Here is a 24,407-nt window from a genome sequence, read left to right as displayed (position 1 = left end):
CGGAACCTTTTAATGTGGATCCGGCACCTCTAAAATACAGCACACCTGCGTTCCGGAACCTTTTAATGTGGATCCGGCACCTCTAAAATACAGCACACCTGCGTTCCGGAACCTTTTAATGTGGATCCGGCACCTCTAAAATACAGCACACCTGCGTTCCGGAACCTTTTAATGTGGATCCGGCACCTCTAAAATACAGCACACCCGCGTTCCGGATCCTTTCTATGTGGATCCGGCACCTCTAAAATACAGCACACCCACGTTCCGGATCCTTTCTATGTGGATCCGGCACCTCTAAAATACAGCACACCTGCGTTCCGGATCCTTTCTATGTGGATCCGGCACCTCTAAAATACAGCACACCCACGTTCCGGATCCTTTCTATGTGGATCCGGCACCTCTAAAATACAGCACACCTGCGTTCCGGAACCTTTCTATGTGGATCCGGCACCTCTAAAATACAGCACACCCGCGTTCCGGAACCTTTTAATGTGGATCCGGCACCTCTAAAATACAGCACACCTGCGTTCCGGATCCTTTCTATGTGGATCCGGCACCTCTAAAATACAGCACACCCACGTTCCGGATCCTTTCTATGTGGATCCGGCACCTCTAAAATACAGCACACCTGCGTTCCGGAACCTTTCTATGTGGATCCGGCACCTCTAAAATACAGCACACCCGCGTTCCGGAACCTTTTAATGTGGATCCGGCACCTCTAAAATACAGCACACCTGCGTTCCGGATCCTTTCTATGTGGATCCGGCACCTCTAAAATACAGCACACCCACGTTCCGGATCCTTTCTATGTGGATCCGGCACCTCTAAAATACAGCACACCTGCGTTCCGGAACCTTTCTATGTGGATCCGGCACCTCTAAAATACAGCACACCCGCGTTCCGGAACCTTTCAACCCGAGGTGACGGCACAAAAGCTGATAGAATGTGCGATCCGTACACGTTTCCCTTTCTACTGAGAACACTCACTGCTATTAAGTCTGTTATGCTTTACGTCACTGTAGCAGTGTGGTCGATTACAATGGCCTATCTATCAGCAGTGAACATCACGGGCTACGTGACATACTGGAAGCACTCTTACATGTCTGTAAGGTCGAGGACTGTGACCTTTCCCACGCCTCCCGACCTGCTCGAACACTACCCAATTAGTGTTTCGGGACCTTTACAAATTAAGCAAACACACGACTAATCTCTTAACTCTACCACAATGACTTTGATATAAAAACATAACCGGACGTGTCTCTTTCCCTCTATCCATCACGATGGGTTTGTTTGTTTACTAACAAATTTACTACAGGATATCACGATCAAAAAACATAGCTGTGCGTGTGAAATTAAAAACCAGTCCAGTTGAGATCATTATAACTTGAGTGATGCAGCTGAGGTTGAGGACCTGTCAGAACCAGCATTCACAAACCATGCTGACATGGCTGGTAGTTCTACACCTCTGGCATGGGGTTCATATTTAAATTATACTGCCTAAACGTTAGCGAGTGTTACTCCAGCGTAGATTGGTGCTGTACTGATCGATCATAATATTTAGTCCATTAGGATGCAGTTTTCAATTCTGCAATCGAGAAACCACAACAAATATAACCATTACTGCATCTTCTCTGTAAAAGACATAAAATCCTGATTATCCAGCTCGTAAACTGTGATTGTAATAACCGGTAACACTGGACGCAGTGTTACTCACTGGCACTTTGAAGGGTGAGGAGTTGGGCCCGTCCACTGAGATGTTCTTGTCAGAGCTGCCAAGGCCAGAGATGCTCCTCCGCCTGGGGGAACGATCTGAGGATACTTCTGTAGAGAGAATAGAGTAAAAAAAAAAAAAGATCAGACAAAGAAACAATGAGAAGGAAACAGAAATGATACACAAGGAAAAGTAATGTCTTTGTTTCAACAGATATGAAGATTGTAGTTAAAAACAAATAGACGTGTTTCAGTCACGTGACCTGACTCTCGTGGCTGCCATATTTATGCCCCCAGAAAACAATGCAGAGAATTTAAAAACATCTAAGGAACGACACGTACAAATACACCGATCATTGGTTTTGGTCCAAGGAAAAATATATACAGATCTGAAGTCAGCACAGACACTGCCACATCTAACATCTGCAGACATTTACATATACACTCAGCAAAATACTGCTTTTATTGTCTTAACACGTGTAAATATTTCTATTAACGTAAAAACATTCAACAACTGAGACATAAACTGAACAAGTCTCACGGACATTTGACGAACAGAAACGGAATAACGAGTCCCTGAACGAAGGGGGGGGTCAATATTAAAAGTAACAGTCAGTATGTGGTGTTCTCCAGCTGCTGTAAGTACTACAGCGCATCTCATGCTCATGGACTGCACCAGATGTGTCAATTCTTGCGGCGAGATGTTCCTCCACTCTTCCACCAAGTCGATTACAAGTTCTCCATCACGTCTGGGGGGAGAGACGTGTAATTTTCCACTGCGAGGACGATCAGCTGTCCTTCCTGTCTCCCTGTAGCACCGTCTTAAGCCTAGTTCACACGACGCGATTTTAAACCCGATTTGCACGTCGCCGCGCTCGCCGACAAAAACCCTTTGATCAGAGGGAACTCTGTCGTTACGTGTGAACGACTCAACGACGCATCACCGACGCCATGCAGATATTTGGCGTACTAAATATCTGGAGCTGTCATGTGACTCCACCTGTGGTGTGAAAAGTGTCATCACTGGAGGGATTGCGGCGACGAGCTCCGGCCAATGAGAGAGCGAGGCATGGGGTGAGGTCAGCGTGAGGAAGGGAAACCTGTGAAACCTACGGGGGATTAATGGGAGAAGCGGTTCGACGTTTCAACACAATCCCTGCTGCCTGCGTATGCTGATCCATTCTTTCACCAACTTTCTTTTGCTTTTCGGGGTTTCTTCAGCACAGATCATCACACAAACAGCTCGCACCGCTTGTTCCTGTCCTACGTCCATCTTCAAATGAACAACTCGTGTTTCACGTGTGGTTTTCACATCTCATATCTGTGTCGCTTCCCGCACGTGTTTTCGTGACAAGACGTACTTCGGACACCGGATAGAGTCGTGTAGAGTGTGACCCACTGTGGCTGAGCAATAGTGTGAACACCACAACGACGTCATGACTCCTGATTACAAAACAGGAAGTCGTGTGGTGTGGACAGCACAGCAGTCTACCCACGTGAACGCCATGCAGTGTGAACTTAATACAATAATTGTTTGAGGTTCACTGAACAAGCATAAAAACATTGTTTAAACCCTTTCCGGTAAAGATCTGTAAAGCTTATTTGGATTTTACAAAATTATCTTTAAAAGACATTCTCCTGAAAAAGGGACGTTTCTTTCTTTTTTTTTTTCTCCTGAGTTTATTTAATCCACATTCCATCTCCATACACTAGCGAGAGTCTGGTTGGTTGGGCAAAGTGAAAAAGATAAAACACTTACTATTATCTCCGGTCTGGTAAACAAACAGCAACATGGCTTTATAAGGTTTTCAAAACTGACACAAAAGTTACTTGCGAGCTAAACGTAGATATGGCCAGCAGATACAGAGCTGTATACAGCACACGCAGAGCAAAGATGCCTTCAAACATAACGAGATGAAATGTTTCTACAGTTTTTAAAAAAATCATAAAGAGCCGTAAACAGAAATAAATGAAAAAGTCGATATTTGTTGTGACGACCCTTTGCTTTAAAAAAAAATGATTAGTAATCTCTGCTAGAAAGAGTGCAGTTTAATACGGAAGTGAGCTGTAAGTGTTATTGAGCATCTTGCAGAAGCAGTCACGGTTCTTCTGGAGTCTTATTTTTGCAGCAAAACCCAGCAGGCTTCATTGTGGATTTTGTCTGAAAAGTGTCTCTTACCACTTACTACGCTGCGTTCTTTACCGACATACAAACGTTTTTCGGTACACATTTCATTTTGCACTGGAAATCTAACGCTCGTGAATCTGAAATGTTTTCGTACTGACTCGATAATGTAAAAGTCATAAAATAAAAATCTAAGAAAAAAATATTAGGGTGCTAAAACTTTTGCACAGAAGTGTATGCACATGATGTGATCATTTATTATTCATCAAACCCAGCTGTAAAGCAACAAACAATGTTAAACATAATCTGTCACAAACCATTTGTTCAGCTCAGCACATGTACCGCCACCTAGCTACCGTTAGCATGCGCAGCCAGTGTAACTAGCCAGCCAACTTAGCCCATTTTAAAGAGCTCACTACAGAGAATGAAGTGTTCTCTGGGTTTCTAACGTCACTGTGCTGGAAATCATCTTCAGTGTCATTCAGGGTCATTTGGAATGGAGTAACGCCGACCACTTTTAGGTGGTTATTGTCGTATTTGACATCACTGCACACTGAATGTGAATATATCAACACTGCTCAATATGCGCTGTCAATATTTCAGTCACAAATATGGTAGCATGGCTGTATCGTGACACGGAACAGATGAATACGATTTGGGATCATACGTGTATATGATAAATAATCAATAAGCTAGCATATTTAGAATATAATCACGGCCTCTCGGGCTGTCACATGAATAACAAATTTAGCAGTGATGCTCATAGTGTTTGTGCATGTTTCCCCCTCTCCTAAAACTATCTGTAATATCTCACCATCTTGGGGAAGTCTGGCAAATCATTTTCTGTTCCTGTCAAATTTGGCCAATTTGCTCTTTTGCACCATCATGAATAATGTTTATCTTAGAGGTGCTTCACTGTCCACCGTTACACAGACAAGTGATGGGACTAATGCGACTAATCGAGTGCTTGTCATGCAAGCCCCTATTCAATTTGAGTAATTCTGCAGTACAATGAACGTCACACACACTCAATAATTCCTCAGGTCTTCTCTGCCTACAGTTTATTTTGTATTCCACCACTACAAAATTCACTAAAATGCCAACTTGGGGCTTTACTGTGACTCATGGCTTCCACCAAAGTGCCTTGTACTTGAGCAGACATCAATCCTCCCTCGTTTTACCAACTGCAGCCTGAAATAACCCAGACGTGTAGTGTGGAGATAGAAAATAAATCCAAAACATTGTTGACCCCAAGAAAAATAACACACCAATTTTTAACTCTGAAATCAGAATCAAGCAAAGATCTCCATTTGGTTTTCTTTAGCGGTCGACTGAGGCCGGTATATCGGCCGATATTTGTCATTTTTTAATTAATCTCATCGAACGATAAATGTTCCTGTTCTGCTGATAGGCGACAAGCCAGACTTTTGATGCCATATACGTGCTTTTTTCCTTATTCTGGCCTAAAAAATGGCCACTCTGACATGAGGCGCCTTTTAATTGTCCAGATTAATGTAGTATCATGTGCACTCTGCCTTTTCATGTGTTCCAGTATTTTTTGATGCTGAGCTGCTACCTAAGCGTGTACTGGTATAAAATGTACACTTTTTGTCACGAGGGCTTGTGTAATTTTTGATAAAAGAGACAGACAAGCAAAACACACAGATCCACACACAAGGTGTATCCTGTACTTTGACATAAGAAAGTAAATCAACCCGTTATTGACTAAAGCATTTATGAGATTTAGGAGTAAGTATGTATTGTAGATAAAATACATCGAAACACACACGATATTTCTGTCTTTAATTCATGACTATTGGTAAGATTTGTTTATTAAATTAATTCTAAAATGTTATATACAGTGCCCTCCGCTAATATTGGCACCCTTGGTAAATATGAGAATAGAAGGCTGTGAACAATTGTCTTTAATGTTAGAACTTTTGATCTTTTGTTTAAAAAAATTCAGAAAAATGCTCTGCTCTCATGGATATCAAACAATTACAAACACAACACAGGTTTATAAAAAAAAATATCTTTGTCAAATATAGTTGTGCAACAATTATTGGCACCCTTTTAGTCAATACTTTGTGCTAGCTCCCTTTGCCAAGATAACAGCTCTGAGTCTTCTCCTATAACGCCTGATGAGGTTGGAGAATACATGGCGAGGGATCTGAGAGCGTTCCTCCATACAGAATCTCTCCAGATCCTTCACATTTCGAGGTCCACGCTGGTGGACTCTCCTCTTCAGTTCACCACACAGGTGTTCTATGGGGTTCAGGTCAGGGGACTGGGATGGTCAGGGCAGGACCTTGATTTTGTGGTCAGTAAACCATTTCTGTGTTGATTTTGATGATGTTTTGGATCGTTGTCCTGCTGGAAGATCCAACCACACCCCATTTTAATCTTTCTGTCAGAGGCAGTCAGGTGTTCATTTAATATCTGTTGATATTTGATGGAGTCCATGATGCCATGTATCCTAACAAAATGTCCAGGTCCTCTGGCAGAAAAACAGCCCCAAAAGATTAAAGATCCTCCTCCATATTTAACCATGGACATGAGGGACTTTTCCATACGGCTACCTCTCTGTGTGCTCCAAAACCACCTCTGTGTTTATTACCAAAACGCTCTATTCTGGTTTCATCTCACCATAGAACCCGATCCCATTTGAAGTTCCAGTAGTGTCTGCACACTGAAGACGCTCGAGTTTGTTTTTGGATGAGAGTAGATGCTTTTTTTCCTGAAACATTTCCAAACACCTTGTGGTGATGTCGGTGACTTCAGATTGTAGTTTTGGAGACTTTCTGTCCCTAAGACACAAATAACATCGGCAATTCTCCAGCTGTGATCCTTGGAGATTTTTTATCCACTCGAACCGTCCTCTTCACAGTGTGTTGAGACGATATAGACACACGTCCAATTCCAGGTCGATTCATAACATTTCCAGTCGACTGGAACTTCTTAATTATTGCCCTGATGGTGAAATGGGCGTTTTCAATGCTTGTGCTATTTTCTTATAGCCACTTCCCTTTTTGTGAAGCTCAACAACCTTTTGCCGCACATCACAGCTATATTCCTCGCTCTTACCCATCGTTATGAATGATTAAGGGAAACTGGCCTGAGTGTTGACTCTTATTTATACCCCTGTGAAACAGGAAGTCATGGTTAAACAATTTCCTGTTCCTAGTTAAATATAAAATATTAATGGGAAATAAACCTATGTTGTGTTTGTAACTGTTTGATATCCATGACAGCAGAGCATTTTTGTGAATTTGTTGAACAAAATATCAAAAGGTTAAACAATAAGGACCATGTTTCACAGCCCTCTCCGCTCATATTTACCAAGGATTAGAAAATCAGGTTATACATAAGTTTTTAACTAAAAAGTGTTTTCTTTTTTTTTTATTTATTCTGCTAGACGGCTGGACAGAAAATAAATCCTCTATGGGAGCACTACAGCCAACAACAGTACAATATTTACAGTGACATGCTGAAAACAACGGCTGCAACGGGGAACACAAGTACTGTGCACAATAAATGTTAATTTCGTTTCACCAATTTCCTGTATGTCTCCTTTACTGTAATTAAATTTGCGTTATCTGCCTTATATCAGCCAATCAGCCGCACTGCCTTCTAGATATCTGCCAGTTAAATACCCATATCGCATGACCACTCGTTTTCTTATTCATCAGAATAAAATACAGCAACCATTAAAGTCCTTCAGAAAATATTACAATTATTTAAAGCAACAAATTAAGGAATATAATTCATTTCCTTTCTTTTTTTATCTTATTAACAGGTTTCAAAATGTTTAATTTAATGACATCTGTTTTGACCTGCATGAAGGACACGGAGCTGAACGTGCTGCCGCGGCCCAAACTTTCGGGATTCCTTTAACTGAAAATGCAGCAGCTGCTGACGTAAACAAACAAACAAACAAACAAACAAACAAACAAACAAACAAACGTTAAAACTGAGTATTTTAAACTTTATGTCGGAGAGAGCCATCCACCTCTTACACCACAACGATTTGCAGACAATTATTATATTTTTATTTATTAATGAATGACGCAGCGAGCCTTTTAACCGTTTAAAGTTGCGGATGGCGCACGAGACTCAAGTCTACAGGACAGAGGAGTCGATGCATTCCTGTTTCTCAGGAACATGACAAAACAATAGAGCCTGTTGAGGGAATGTCTGGGTGAAGCTCCTAAAATGTAACAGGAATTAACTTCCTTGTTTGGAAAACCTACTGACTTTTACAGAGCGCCTACGCTTCAGACTTACACAAAGGTTAAACTTGTTAAATAAACGTCTCCTAATGATTACACACATTTCTAATCTGTTTCTGTGGAGTGTCCACCATACACGTCCCTGTGAAGGAGCCGTTACTATAGAAACCCGGAAATTTCACTGTCAGAGCTAGGGATGTCCCGATCTGATCTCAAAGATCGGTATCGGGACTGATCAAAGCACGGATCGGTAACGGCTTTATTCAGCACTTATGTAAGCCGGATCCTTATTTTTTTTTTTACATCGGCTGTCACAGAGAGCGCAATTTGTGGCAGGACCACACGGATAAAATGTCTGCAGTGTGGACATAATTTAAATAGGAATATGAAAGCAGTCCAACAGCCACTTGTAAAGTCTGCAATGCAAGCATTTCACGAGGCGGTAGCAATAGAGCTGCGTTCAATACCACCGGTTCAGTGCGGCACCTCAACACTCAACAGCGAGCTCACGCTTAACTCAGGCAAAGTCTGCACTGAAGCTAGACACACTGAAGGATACTTTGAAAAGGAGAGAGAAATTTCCTCTGCTGGAATTCTTAAGATAAGAGCCATATAAAAATATTTACTTTATTTTGTAAATAAATGATTAATTAATAAAAAAAAAAAAAAAAAAGATGTAACTATAAGGAACAGTTTGAATCCAGGCCATTTTTTATGCGCTGCAGAGCTATTCAACTGTCAAGCATATACGTACACTGGACTGATTTGAATAATTTTAAACGTACTTGAAGTGTGCACATAGCCCTAGGAAAAGACTAGTATCGGATCGGACTCTTTATCTGCTCAAAATGAAACGACTCGGATCAGGATTGAGGGCAAAGACGACTTGATCGGGACATGCCTAACCAGAGCTGCTGTTAGAAAATGAATCCACACCTTCTGATTCGAGAACTGAAGCGGATTTATAATCACTGTAATCGACACATAACCTCTGTTAAGAGAAATTATCTGAATATCATTTTGTGTGATGTCATAGCACGCGCCACATGCATCACTGCAGCACCCCAGTGAAGAACGCCTTCCTGCGCCTCTGGTCACATGTCTCCTCGACCTATCTTCAGTGACAGCAGTAGGTATTCATATTTTCACCAGTATATCTAGCCCAGACTAGGGGCCTAAATTACTTCCAGGGTGCCAGTGTATAGCCCAAAGACATAAGATGCGTTCCAAATCACACACTTATGCCCCATTCTATGCCATGCTGTAGTATAAATAGTGTGATTAGTGTGTTCACACTGAAAAAACCCAAAGTGCAGTTTAAGTTTCCGGATGATGCACTCATTCAACCGAAAAAACGAAGTGTGGAAAGATGGACACTTCATGCACACGACGGTCGCGGCGTTCCTTACGTAGCGGATGGGGAGGGGCTATATCAGGCTCAGATCCCGAATGAAAAACAGACGACGTTTACATTTCCAGCAGCCACAACTTACTATGTTGATTTTAAATCGTGCGAGGAAAATTCACCTGCGGAGACGATCACGCCCCCGTCTGACGGTGACCGAGGTTATCACGAACTTAAAAAATGAACATAGACGGTAAAATGTGCCAATACGTCAATACGTTTCCGTTATCCGTTTAGCTATTTCGCTAATGCGAGCACCATCGCATTTCCTGTGTTTGACTGGGAAACAGCATGCACTTCCTGGTTAGTACAATACAGAAAGTGTGCCATTTGAGACGATACTACCCGTCGAAAATACATACACTAGACAGCAGGGTATATAGTGCATAGTATAAGTGTATATAGAATAGAATGCTTTTTTCCCCCCATTGTTCCATTTTATGATTTCGGCACATTATTTTAATAAACACAGAGAAAAGAGATCATACTGAATTTCCAAATATTTTGAAATGGAAACAATTACTCTTCAACAGCTTTTTAAATAATCATCAAACCATTTGTTTTTTAATTTCAGTTTAAAAATACAAATCATGAATAAATGGCACCTCAAGTTCACAGACCACACGCTATACAGCAGATAGGCTACCGACAGCTACTTGCAGCACTGACTACTCATTCAACTAAAGAGGACAGAGTTAAATCCTTGATAAAAACATGCCAGAAGCTAGACGATGGCCTGGACACCCGGGGCCGATGGCTTAACCCTGATGCCGAACTGTCCTGAATCTGTCTGTGACTAGTACTTCTTAACATGGGGATTTCAGAAACATCTTTAAAGAGGTTAGTGGCAGTAAAATCTTTTTTTGGAAACGGATATTCAGTGTATGTGTGTCAAGGATGCACAGGGACACAACCTACATCTGCACTATTTTCCCTGCAGCAGCTCCACAGCACCACATCCAGCTCAGTTCATAAAACCTGGAGCAATCAATGCGGGTTTAAAGCCCCAACGAGGATCCCGAGAAATTTGATCTGTTCTAGTTGAATAAAATTTAGTAAACGTGGGGTTAACGTGGCCACTTAGGGTTTTTAAAAAAATTTTTTTTTAGTGTATTTAGTGATCAGAAGCTGCAATGGACCATGTGTGCTCAGAATGCTAAAGAGAAGCAGCTGCCAGTGGCTTGGTGCCTTGAGCCCATGGGGTGGCTGGAGTTTCAGTCTCCATGGACCCAGTGGTCCTACACAATGCATGCACGTTTTGGAGCTCGGCCCGGTGGTGCTCTGTTTATTTACTGCCATAGCCTTCTGACTTCCAAATAACGAGTGCTATAATGTATACACACATGCTTACTGCACAAGCCCGTGAATCCGTCAATAGCTGGTAGTCTGTCATTTTCTGCAACTTTCACACAGATGACATTGAGTATCACGACTTCTGTCCAAGCACTGAAACTTGGCCGAGCCGACTCTTCTTTCTTCCTCCTTTGGCTAAATTCATGGCTCGCCTTTAAATTCAGAGTGATGAGGGGAGAGATGTGGTGTGCAGCAGTCAGCACTACTGAATGGCTACTTGCCAAAAAGTGAACTGTTCAAATTCTCCCTCATTCTCAGTCTTACTTCAGAGAGCTGCATCATTCACGGCATCTCCACACTGTGCAGAGATTGTGTGTGTGTGTGTGTGTGTGTGTGTGTGTGTGCGCGTGCGTGCGTCTACACTCTCAGCTTTGCATAACCTGAGAAAGGAGAAAAGCCAAATGACTCAGCAATAAACAAGCCTAACACTTGCAGCGTTTAAGAATAAAAGGGACTTGACTGAAGTTGAGGGTCAGTGATGCAGATGCAAAGTTCAACTTTTGCAGCATGACCCGTACAACTTAACAAGCAACTCGCACTGGACAGAAAAGAAGGCATAAATAACCTTTATCTTACAGAGCAAAACAGAAATCTAATTAGAAACAGTAGATGAGAGAAAGGAGAGATGGAGAGAGAGAGAGAGAGAGAGAGAGATACCTCTATCACAGCTGTTGCCCATCACCTGCTCAGTAAATGTACCAAGTCAGCATCGCACCAGCCAGAACATGACCATCGCCCCTCATCCAATGAGCTGCAGTGCTTTCTTCCTAATTGTCCATTATTCCACTAGACACTTTATGAGTAGCCTCTTCACAGAGCCTCTGCCTTTTGTCTCTCCTCTCTGCTCCTATCTCCTCTCCCACTCTTTCTAGAGCTCCATCTCTCTCTCCTTCCTCCCAAATAAAGTCTTACTCACTCTTGCAAAGACCCTCCTGCATCTCTCTCAGCTGGAGTTCCAGCATTCAGTCCGCTGGCCTCTCCTCATTTCGTTTTTTGGCCCACCAGTAGAAGAGATTTTACCGCATTTATTTAATCAATCGCTGTAACCTCACTCCCCTGTTCCTTTCAGCAGAACTGTGAGCACTTCCTTTCTCCCTGCTCCTCGATCAGCCTACCTCACACAGGCTTTCTCCCACCCTCTCTTTCTCCTTATGCATCAGGCTCTTGTTGCAGTAGCCTCACACACACACACACACACATACGCATGCGTGCCCACACACACACACACTCACTCACACACTTTAGAAGGATAAGCATTAGGACAAATTAGGAGATGCACGCTGCCAAAGGCTTAATAAAAAAAATTTAAAAGCCACAGGACACGACTCTGGGGCTCTACATGTTGGAACTACAGATACAGACGAGTCAATGAGGCAAAAGCTACTGCTTTACACTTAACCATCGTAATTCAACAAAACTGCACATTCTTTGAACAGCTCAGGACATAGCACGCTGGACAGGTCACAAAATCATAAAGAAGATTTGTCACTCAGTCCCATATTTCGACAGCAATTTCAGAAAAATCATAAACAATATGTTCCTGTAACGGAATGAAGTTGGATCCTTATTTCTCTAAACAACAAACAAAAGCCTTTAGAAAGGAGTCCTGGCAAAACCGGCAGCACTTCAGTGAGGCACTATGACGAGATCAGCACAGTGAAGACATAAGAGCTACAAACAGGTGAACTGTTCTTCATCACCGTGATAGAAGGGGCGGGGTCACGCGTCAGCTGTGGACAGAGAGGAGGCGGGTCGGACTGGCAGGTAACAAGAGATGATTCTCCTCATTACTGCCAGTCACCTGCTTGTGTCTCTTTGCTTTCAGCAGCTGCTGTAACCGGTGAGAGACAGTGTGTTATTAGCGTTTTGGCAGAGCTAGCGAGATGCACGCACGCGCCCAGAAGTATGAACTTGAAACTGACTGGGCAAAAGCTGCGAGTCCGGAACAGACCGGTTCACTGTCATTGTGCCGTCATTGTTGAGCTTTGAGTGCAATGAAAGGCACAGAACTCGGCTTTCCAGAACTTGTCTCTGTAAGCCGAGATGCCAGAGCATAGCTGTCATGAGCATTTTGTGAACTATTTTTAACGCATTTGTGAGAATGAAGTTGAATGTATATAACTGAAAACACCCACAAGAACTCAGGACCTTGTCTTAGTTTGGCCCTTTAACAACCTCCTTACAGTGGATACTCGGAGAAGGACCTCGAGGCTTAAAGGAACCTAAAGCGATATCAGCGGCCAATACATGCGTAAATTTTCTTCATTATAGGTACATGTACAGTGACCATTATAGAAGCTGTGCTGCAATCCAGCTGCTGGCCGTCTGTATTAATCAAATCAAAGTATGGTCTTATTAATTATTAAGCATTAATCAAAGTATGGTCTTAATCGGGTTAAGAGTGGATTATTGTTGTCCATCTGCTAGCCAGCTCTATTGTTCTTGTATCCACCTGAGCAATATTGTCTTATTCAGAATAAGGTCAGTAATTAGATTACTGCTGTCCATGTAAACATAGTCAATGACTACATTTACATGATCAGCAGTAATCTATTTATTAACCTTAATCTGAATAAGACAATATTGTGATTAAGGTGTTTACATGAGTCGCTTTTAGAATACTCCTGTCATGTTCCCGTTTTACATGTTATAGATCATAATTAGATTAACGGCCCGCGTCATTACGTCACCGCGCCACGCCGTCCCTCCAGAATTTCACGTATCTACATACAGTTTTGGGTGTTTTTATTAAATTTTTTTTAACGAACACTTTAAGTGCAGTTAATTATTCGTCATGCTGTACGTGCAAATAGACGACCGCTTGAAGCCGTGGCTGCGTCTCAAACCGCGTACTTACCGTCTATACAGTAGCCGAGATACATGTATTTTTCCCCACTACAGACCTTATAGTAGGCAAGTATGCGGTTTGGGACGCGGCCGAACTCTCTCGTTCGCCGTAAAACGGTTGAGCACGGCCGTGTGTGATCGTGTCCTGTCGCAAAATGCGGTGAAAACTCTCACGCAACGTTAATAGTGTGATTAAGATGTTTACATGTCTGTAATACACATCAATAATGCCACTAAAACAGGAATACTCTACTCATCTTAATTCGATTAGAGCTTAATTCGAATGTGACCTTAATTAGATTAAGGTAAGTAAAAATAGCTGTTTAGATGGTAGTTTCTTAATCAAAGTATGGTCTTAATCAGATTAAGAGTGGAGTATTGTTGTCCATGTAAACGCAGCTAATGTGATGTCTGAAAAGACATAATTCCTAAGATCAGCTTTGTGCATTCGTTATGATGAGATAATACCTGATATTAAATGTACCACAGCGCACATGAATTATTTATATTCACTGGGACATCAGCTGAGGTGATTGTGAACCTCCACCCATACTGAGGTTTCTGCCCGGCACAGCTTCCATTTCTCTCTATGGAACCACAGAGTGAATGACTTACAGGAAAGCCTCGTATTGCAGCCCTCATCGAGTTTTGCTCAGTAGAAGCTTGTCCTACTACATCTTGTTACTCATTTCATCTAATAATTATAGTGAAATTGTCTGTAAGCAGATCTCAACACAAGCACAAATGTAGCGCTTATCTTTTCAGTGTTTAGCTTCTGCACTGCGTGTGTTTGTTGTTGTGGACATGTAGGGAATTTGATGTCACAGCACACTAATGGCTCTATACTAGAGATGCACTGATGTATTGGCTGATAAAGGCTATTTTTCACGCGATCGGCCGATAGTTTAAAAACATGTGATGATCAGGGCCGATTATATCCTGTCAATCAAAAGAGGGCGGGAAAACACATGGGTTTGGTGCTGTGTGTAAAGATGATGTCTCTTGTGTGGAATGAGGACCAAAACTGCAGTGTGTAATCTCTGCACTGATAAAATTTTACACCGGACGCTGCAGCAGTGAAGCGGGAGTTTCAGTGTCGAGTCGAATTTTATTTCCCCGAGCTACTCATGCTGAATTAAAGGGCCAGTACACCGCTGAAAGATTTAAATGAAGATGAGTTGACAAAAAAGTAGTATATATTGCACAGAAAAATATTTGTAGAGTAGTGTATTTCATATCCAGTTAATGTTCATATATAAAAAGTTGATATTATATATGACCCGTTTGATGCTCAGTGATGAAGTAGAAATGCTTGTGTGTGTGGAGAGTGAATGTGAGACGAACAGGAGGTTTTTAGAATTCAGTCAATGTTAATATGAATTAATAACTTTCAATAAGTTAATAATCTTACTTTAATCTTCAGAATTGAGTTCATGTGTTCATGTTCATTAGAGTAATGTGTTAATGTTTATGAGACCGGTTACTGTGAAACAACTTGCTGACATGGAGAGAATAAAGATTTTATTCGCATTTCTTTCAGAATTGTGGAATTAATTATTATTCATTTAAAAGAAGGCATAAAAGGCAGAACTATCGGTTATCGGTATCGGCCGATATCACTCTGAATAATCGGTTATCCGTATCAGCTGAGAAATTTAGTATCGGTGCGTCTCTAGTCTATACTCAAATCTGTGCATCTGCAGAATGACCAAACAGACAGTAATGGAAAAGTACAACTTCGCTGCCTTCTTTCTGCATCAAACTTTACAAACATGGCACTTCCTGTACACAAAGAAATCTCACCAATCTGATGAGTGCCAAGGCATACTCAGATACCTGGACTGATCAATTTAAAATTTTTTTTAAAAAACCCTCCAAAAGCTTAACATAAATGAATAATACTGACAGGAAAACGTCCAGCTGTGAACTGCTGTTCTAACTGTGCAATCGGAAAACTCACCCATATACTCCATATTAACCTCGACAGTCCAACATTTCATTTACATCCGTCAGACCAGACGAAACCAACTGACTGGGGAATTAACAGAGCCACTGTGATTTTCTGCGCTGCTCCGTCTTTCACCCTTGGCTGGAATGCAGAAATACCGGCATGCCGGATCAGTCAAAGCCACCGGGCTTTCTGTCAGACTACTGAAACGAGCCAAACAAAAGCAGTGCTGACGCGCGTGCCGGCAGAGCGCTGCACTTTGTGAAACATGCGCGCAAAGCAGTGCTGCGGTAATCAACACAGACGGACACAAGCGCGAGGCTCAGTCTCAAATACCTACCTGTTGCATAAAACAGTGCGCCACAGCAGGTAACGCCATAATTTAATACTCAACGTGGAGAAACCTGGGAGGAATTTCGAATAGGAGCGAGCGATACTGATATTTTACTTCGCATTCCAAGTACTTGTGCCTGAAATCAGTTCGTCGAAGCCCGATGTGATGCTACAGTAATTAAGAAAGCAAGACTAATACAGATAATTAAAAAGAAAAAAGAAAGCTGTAAGAGCACCGGTTTTTATAACCTGCTGGTCAGCTCGTAACGAGTTAAACTGACCTTATTATAGCTCAGTAAACAGTTCCCATTCAATCATTCCTTCATCCCCAGTAACCACCCTATCCTGGTTAATCCTGCTAACACTGGGCACCTCGGGTGGGTACGCCAGTCCACACGTTCAAACCTGGGGCAGTTTAGAATAGCTGGGGAGAACACGCATAACTCCACACAGACAGCAACCCAAGCTCAGGATGGAACCAGGGCTCTGGAGATGTGACGTGTCACACTACATTTATATCCTGTCTTTTGTTGATATAAAATATTACACTGTGCTGATGAGACAATATAAAGCAGAAACTGAGGAAATCATACGGGAGTTTAGGGAAACACCTGAGAAGAGACATAAATGAAAAGACCCACCTGAAGCATTACTAAATAACGCACATTAAATACGTGCTCATTAAATCAGATCACTTCCAAAGTCAAATAATCAAGAATAGATTATCAGAATCTAATACATACATGTCAAATTTAGAGTTCGGGTCTATAATAAACAGAAGTATTGCAAAAACACACACAACCCTGTATTCCCTTGTGTGTGAATCAGACGTTCCACACACACCAACCGAACAGAAAATCCCAACGTGTTAGCGGTTCCTCCTTTTATCAGGAGGCTCACCATACTCGTGTGAATAGCCACAGAAATCCATTCCTTTCTCCGAGCCCCGGGCGACTCATTGTTGAAACAGCACATACATTAACATCTAAATAACCCTCTCCCTCTGTTCGGACCTGAAAAGGTCAGGGAAATGAATGGCGCTCTCATATGCAGGAGTTTGAGGCATTTTTGCAGCCGTTGTCCTCAAACACAATGCCCAGTGCCCTGTTTTGCACCCACAGGGTCAGCGGCCACAGTGAGGCATGCACGCTTCAGAGTGGCAGAGAGAGAGGGACAGAGACTGATATATAACGTCTAACACAGACGACGATTCTATTTTCAAATTCCAAAACCCACCCCTACTTGCAAGTATCCACCCGCCCACGTTAGTGAGAAAGTGTAGGACTCGGTCCAGTTTAGAGGACAAGTTTACCGTGTTTATAGGTTTTCGTTCATCGGCTACTGTTAAACAAACAAAAGAGAGGAAGCGGCTGAGATACGTTTAGAGAGAAAGAACAAACATCTGTAATGTTGCACCTCCTGAATTTCTTCTGAAGCGGTCTTGTTTTCAGACGTGCTTGGTGGTTCCGTAAGCCGTAGTCGAGCTGCGAGGCGTCTACAACCCGGTTCCTCACTGTAAAACTGCCGTGTCCTCATAAGTCAAAGTCTTAAGCTGGGTTTACACTTCACGATATTCAGCCTGACAAAACCAAAAGTCTGCAACTAAAAGCTGAAATTACATACGCCTCATGTTCTCTGTGGTCCCACAGCAGTGATATTTAACATGCCCAAGTTTTCCTGCATAGATCCCCCCAAAATTGTACATTTCCTGAAGTGTCTCACCCAACATGGATGCTGCCTCTGCTGGATACTCTGGGAACTGTCCTTCAGAGGGCACGCTGACTGTTCTCCTCAGGCTGCGGCCCTGGGACGAGGACGCTGTGGGGCTTTCGTGCACCTCCGCAGGCATCTGGGAAAAGGTCAGAGGTCTTTTAAAAAGAGGTCACAAGGGGGTGTGCACTTTCACAGCACAGCAGAAAAGGTCGAAAGCAAACTGGCAGTTACTATGACAACATTTCAATTCAGCCCATTATACGTCAATATAAATGAAATCACAGCCTGAGTAAATGCAGCTCAAAGTGACGCTGCATAGCACCACAGATTAAAGTCAAATCACAGGCCGGCAGATTTATCTTCCTTTCATGAAATGATGCTACAAAAAAATGATTTTTACTGGGTACTGTAGCATTCTATAAAAATAGTAACACTAATATGTAGCAGTCTTGTATCTTAATGACACAGTTTCACCCAAGTCCAGACTCGGAAGTTCAATCAAAACAGGACAAAACAAAGCGATGGCCCTAATCAACTGCTTCCTGAGAAAGAGCACCACCTCACCTTTTACAAGAAAAACATGCTATAAAAACTCAGTGCTCAGTATCCCCTTCCTCTCCATATCCCTTATCCTGTCAGCGGGAGAAGGAAGGAGTTACAAATAAAGGGGTGCCGAAAAAGCTCTCACCTCTTCCTCACGGTTAAGCAGGATGAGCTGGTTGTCGGTCAGAATGCAGTACTTCTTCTCCCAGATGCTGGGCTCGGAGAAGGGTGACTGGCCACAGGAGAAGCGGTGGCTTGGTGGCCCTTTCACATCTGCACACAGGGGAAAGAAGAGACTCCTTGGTAAGCAGAACCACAGCACTGAGCATTCCGGGAAACCAAATACTGGAAAAAAATGCTCTCAGAATATGCAACTTGGCTTAAGTTTATTTTAAAAGGTTTTTTTTTTTTTTTTTGTAACAGGGTTTAATCTGAAACAAAATTCATCTAATCTCAAAAACATGCAATACTTCCGTCATGGTGGGAAAATGAAGTAGGAGTGTGTAATGATGCATCATCAAGTGCAAACCGTGGGAATGTGCGCTTCATATTATAGGATTGTGTATAGGAGTATTTTATTGATGTAATTGCACTGCTTGAACACTAGAGGTCCCAATCTGCACAACCTAAAAAATATACACTGAGCACACTGACCAATAGCGATCAGCACACATATTATAGGTTATAAGGTTACACAACATCTTATAAGAGCTACAAAGAGCTCTTCACTGGCTTTCAAAGCACACCAAATCTCATTTTTATCCATAATTTATATTCTTAGACGGGGATAGAGAGGTTTCGCGGTTAGCACGTTTGCCTCGCACTTCCAGGATTGGGGGTTCGATTCCTGCCTCCGCCCATCCCTCTGCTCCGCATGTTCTCCCTGTGCTTTGGGGGTTTCCTCTCCCAGTCCAAAGACATGCGTAGCAGGCTGATTGGCATCTCTAAGTTATCCGTACTGTGTGTGAATGTATACATATACATTTTATATATACATATATATATATATATATATATATATATATATATATATACACATATACACATACATACATACATACATACACATATATATATATATATATATATATATATATATATATATATATATATATATATATATATATATGTGTATGTATGTATGTATGTATGTGTATATATATATATATATATATATATATATATATATATATATATATATATATATATATATATATATATATATATACACATATATATATATATACACACACACACACGCACACACACGTGTGTGCATGCAAATGGGTGAGTGTGTGTGCAGCTATGCCCTGTGATTGGTTGGCACCCTGTCCAGAGTTTCCCCGTCTTGTGCCCCAGGAAGAAGGATAGGCTCCAGGCTCCCTATGACCCAGTGTAGTATAAGTGGTACGGACAATGGGTGGATGGATTTAGATTCTTCTAAATATATTTCTAATAATATAAATGTGTTTGCTTATGTTTAATATATGGCGAACGTGTAGTACATTTTGTTTACAATATTAAAACTCTGTCCAGAGCAATTCTTTTAAAAGTGAATTTTACACAGACAAAAGTGCAATCAATTTTACACAGACAAAAATGCCAATCAGCCTGCACACTATTTTGCATTGTTTATTATACAGAAATTTAAAAAAAGTAGTCTTTTCAGTCATAACTTTTCTTAATCTAAATTTTGTTCAAAACATTCGTAGAATCGAACTGAATCTTGTCTGGTGAAGGCAGCCAGCAGTGAATGGAATGGTGTGTAGTTGCACTAAAATGAAGTCATATTGAATTCATTATAAAGCGATGTGATCTGCAGGGGGCAGTATTGGACAATTCACAATTAACTGCAAATAATTTTTTTTTTTTTTTTTTTTTTTTTTTTTAAAAACACCTACAACCCAGGGACAGCACAAATTGAGGAAAGATACACAAATAGAGTAAGACGTCAGACATTTTCAGAAAATGCCCAAGACAATCAGCTAGTCAGTGCAAGTGAAAAATCACATCCACTTGGGCGTAGTCCTGAAAATTCCTGCCTTATTTTATAAATACACAGCTCAGGAGGCTGAGGTCAGAGGTGAGCTGCCCGGTGTCTCTCTTGATAAACAGAATGGCCTATTAACAAGAGATCCAAATCACTGAAATGCATGGCTAACACTACCACACCACAGTGCCATTTAAACACCGAGTGAATAAACCACGATAGAACGACTGGCCTGAGTGAGAGGAGTTTGGGAGGAAAAGGAGACAAAAAGAAAGATAAAGACAGAAATCCCAGAACACAGACACATAGGGAAGTGGAAAGGCTCGGCAGGCATGAAAAGGATACTAAAGAAAGCTGCCGCTCCAATTTGGCACTCTCACAAGATGTTTTTCCATCTACTGCTTTTTCCATCTTCTGTTACACAAACATGGAAATAATGACCAAGTAAACATACATGTTTTTATAGGCACTATGACAGAGCGGGAGAGAGAGAAAGGTGTGGGAGAAATGGAAACAGGCCTGGGAGGCTGAGCGACTCGTTCTTTGCACGAGATGCTAGCTTACGTTGGGTACAGCTTCATGCCAGAGCAGCATATGGCATCGTAAGATAAAGAGCTTCCATGAAACAGATCATATGCCATTCACAGACGCGTTAAAACCGATTAGGGAACCGGTCCACAGCTCGGGTGCCAACACTCGCTCAGAGTGATGTCACACGTTTGTTCTTAATCAGTGCGGAAACAAGACCGTGAGCTCCTGAATCACTGCTCTCCAGCAGCTAGCACAGTGACGTCCTCGTGAATGCTAATAAACCTCGGCTCTGTAAGACAGCGTTAAAAGGGATTTTGTCCATGAGAAATGACGTGTCATATTACCAATATAACAAGCTACTGTTCCAGACTGCAAGCAATCTTAAGTGTTTATATAAGTTGTAATAAACTGGTTGCATAAGTATGCACACCCTTTCACAACTGCTCAGAATGAACCTATCACATTCAATCTCATGTGGAAAAGTAATCATTATACAGCTGTCGTCACTGAGATGATCCTGATTAACCCCAAATACAGATCGGCTGTTTCTGTAGGGGTTTCTTCACATCTTCTTGGTTTCATCTGAAAGCTGAAGCCATGGTCTTGCTGAGCCTGTACAGGATCTGACAGTTGAACGGAACCGATCAGGAGAGCATTACTCTCTGCATGTGACTACAATCTCTCTCACGGTCCGCCACAAACACCGGCCAACTGTAGTGCAAAACCTTCAGGTAGTAATCTGAATGTCTTACAATCTGAAGAGAGAATCAACATGTTGACAACTAGCGTTGAATAAATATAGAATATAAACTCGAGACCAAATCCCTTGTGTTGTGAAGACACACTATACCATGAGCCACACATTCTTCTGTAGTGTGTGCATTCTCCGTGCTTTCCTGAGGTTGTGCCATTGCTGTGTGTAATGCTTAAGTGCTGACGGTGATGGTGTACCGTCAGCGTGCTGGTGGTTGTTCGGCTCTGCCGAGGTTCTATTCAACTAGTGTCCTGGACACTGCTGTGTGTGTGTGTGTGTGTGTGTGTGTGTGTGTGTGTGTGTGTGTGTGTGTGTGTGTGTGTGTGTGTGTGTGTGTGTGTGTGTGTGTGTCTGTATGGCTGTGCTGCCTAAAAACAATTATGGAAGGGGATGTGTGCCAGATCAACACAAGAGCCACCAGTCTATGACCCATGGTGGGGGTTGAAATCCACAAATAGCTTGCCGCAGGGAGGGCAGGAAAGGGTTTGTCATAAACGCAAAGGACCGTGTGTGTGTGTGTGTGTGTGTGTGGGGAAACAATACTATCTTAGTATGTTAGACTAGTCAGCACTATGAATGTGGTTAAAGGCGGACTTTTTGGGGTTCTGAGCGGATTCACTGATCCACAGTGACTAGTCCGTCATGCTGAATGACCGGAACACGTGCAATAACATTAATGAACATTCGCTTCCTTTAATACTGTCTGTGTCTCATCAGGAAGCAACAGAACATCGCAACAGAAGCTCTCACCAATCGTAAAACGGTGCCGATGTGCGTTATAGCCATTGATAAGAACTCATTAACATGTTTCTTGTTACATTCATTTATCCAAAGTGACTTACAAGCGAGACTAGAACTGTAAAAATAAGGAATTAAGAACGTGAGTTATCGCTCTCTGCACTTAATCGCACAACTTCCACCGCAAAACCTTATCTGCTGACCGACTCCTCCTTATACAGAAAGCCGTATACTCGACTGACTGTTACAAGCGACGAGACATGTGTCCACCTGTATGTGTGCGCCTGTATACGAATGTGCAGAATGTCCCTGACGAGGCCCAGACTGGTCCGCGCGAGTGTGTGTAAGAGTGTATGCGTATAGCATCTTGTCCCGTCCGGAATGTCTGTTACTTGGGGAGTGGCTGTGCCACCTGTCCAGGATGGGGTTTCACAGCCAGATTGCGTCGGCCTGCTAATCACCACCAAAACAGCAAGAGCTCAACAATATGCCCTCCCACACCCACACACACACACACACACACACACACACACACAGTTCATCTTATTTATACTAGGCTAAAGCAATCCTTTCTGAAACTCTGGTAAGTGTGCTAATTAGCAAACAATGAACTAAACCCCAGAGCGCGGCAACAGAACACAGTGTTTTTCTTTATTATTTTTTTTTACATAGCAGTCAGTAGAAAAGATTTCTCATTCTCTGTAGAAAATTGAATTAGCTTGTTAGCAAGGTTGTGTGAGAACCAGTGAAAGAAGAAGTATCACACAATCACACAAACAGGGAAGAAGCAGCTGTTGGGGAACTTAAAATATGGATGTTGTTGCTGGTCAAAGGACCTATTTACAACCAGACGGCCACAAGGCACGATTCTATACAGCACGCACACGCTCGTCTGCTTTTTATTATTATTAATGTTTTAAAAAATATCAATTAAATATTAATAAAAAAATTAAAATGATTATAAAGATGATTTCATCCTAAGGCCTGGGTTGCACAGATTTTCACCAAAACAAACAAAAAATTCTTTGCCCTCATATTTGTAGACGAGTATAAAAATAGTAACAAACTCATAATCAGTCCCTATATTTGGCTTTTTTGATTTCACCACCTTACTATGCCAAATTCCCACAGCATTTGCCAGGTGCAGGCACACACACACACCCCAGCGTAGAGGAGAACAGAAGATGCTTTGTCCTGTATACAACTAGCTGGTTGTCATGACAACCTATAAACACAAACAACTCGTCCAATGACAGCGCTCTTACATCATCAGAGTGGAGCGTGCCGGGGGGATGGTTGTATCAGAAGGTAAATAATACAGTGAGTGGATTGGTTGAGTGTATAGTGTGTGTGTGTGTGTGTGTGTGTGTGAGAGAGACAGAGACAAGGTGTGGTACTGATACTTCCTTAATGCCCTTCACTGCATGTTGCGCTCAAAAAGCTGAACGCAGTTCACTTATCCCATACAAAATATTAGTGACACGCAGTTGTAAACAATGATTTAACAAACAAACAAAAAAAAGAGCTTTTGCCTGAGTACGGTGGTGACACCTTACGATCTCTGAATTCAGCATCCAATATATTGACTATAAGACTGAATAATAAAAAGCAAAAACTGACTCATTGTCAACAGTGATCATTTCACATACACAACTCGGACACATTTTCCTATCATTTCACATTTTCATCATCATCATCATCATCATCATCATTTCATTTTACATGTCATGGTGTCATTAAAGGCAGAGTAAGTGGACTCATGCCTGCTGTTGCCTTGGCTAGAACATCTACTGTAAATGCTCTGAAGTGACGGGCAACATGACCTACAGGAACGTACAGCATGCGTCGATCGAGGGGTTTGTGATCTTTTGGGAATTCTGAAGGGACAGGAATTTATTCTTCATAAAATCCATACTAGCAAAAGTCATGAAAGAGTCAATTAATGTAAGAAATCAGTTGTAGAGACGTTTCAACACTCTCACTGTAAGTGGTGAAGGATCTGTTGCTCTAGTATCTCTTAATTACACTGATGCTGACTACAGAGCTGCACATCGTGATCCCACTTAGAGACGGCTATTTATCAGTGCTGTACGTTAGCAGCGTTAATTGCTGTCTGGGGAGAGGGGAAAGCTCACAGTCTGTACAGTAAGGAGACGGCTGAAAGGAACAGATCAGCAGGTCGCTGTAG

General features: G+C 42.0%; 1 protein-coding gene across 7 annotated transcripts in view; it reads right to left on the bottom strand.

The window, feature by feature from the left end:
• rasal2 (RAS protein activator like 2) overlaps nt 1–24,407 on the bottom strand; it is an 85,426-nt gene that overhangs the window by 35,751 nt on the left and 25,268 nt on the right. For 5 of the 7 annotated variants that reach the window (XM_017472150.3, XM_017472148.3, XM_017472149.3 and 2 more), the window contains exons 2-4: nt 18,352–18,479; nt 17,673–17,799; nt 1,715–1,821 (exon numbers count right to left, since the gene is read on the bottom strand). In XM_017472150.3, the coding sequence (XP_017327639.1) occupies nt 1,715–1,821; nt 17,673–17,799; nt 18,352–18,479 (362 nt within the window). Of the gene's footprint in view, nt 1–1,714; nt 1,822–11,479; nt 11,906–15,629; nt 15,774–17,672; nt 17,800–18,351; nt 18,480–24,407 lie in introns of those variants that run through there. The other 2 variants (XM_017472151.3, XM_017472152.3) reach the window with 2 other exon arrangements.

The sequence above is a fragment of the Ictalurus punctatus genome, chromosome 7 (genome assembly GCF_001660625.3).
Source record: "Ictalurus punctatus breed USDA103 chromosome 7, Coco_2.0, whole genome shotgun sequence".
Taxonomy (NCBI): domain Eukaryota; kingdom Metazoa; phylum Chordata; class Actinopteri; order Siluriformes; family Ictaluridae; genus Ictalurus; species Ictalurus punctatus.
Note: the sequence above shows the minus strand (reverse complement) of the source record. Positions and strands in the feature narration are given on the sequence as shown.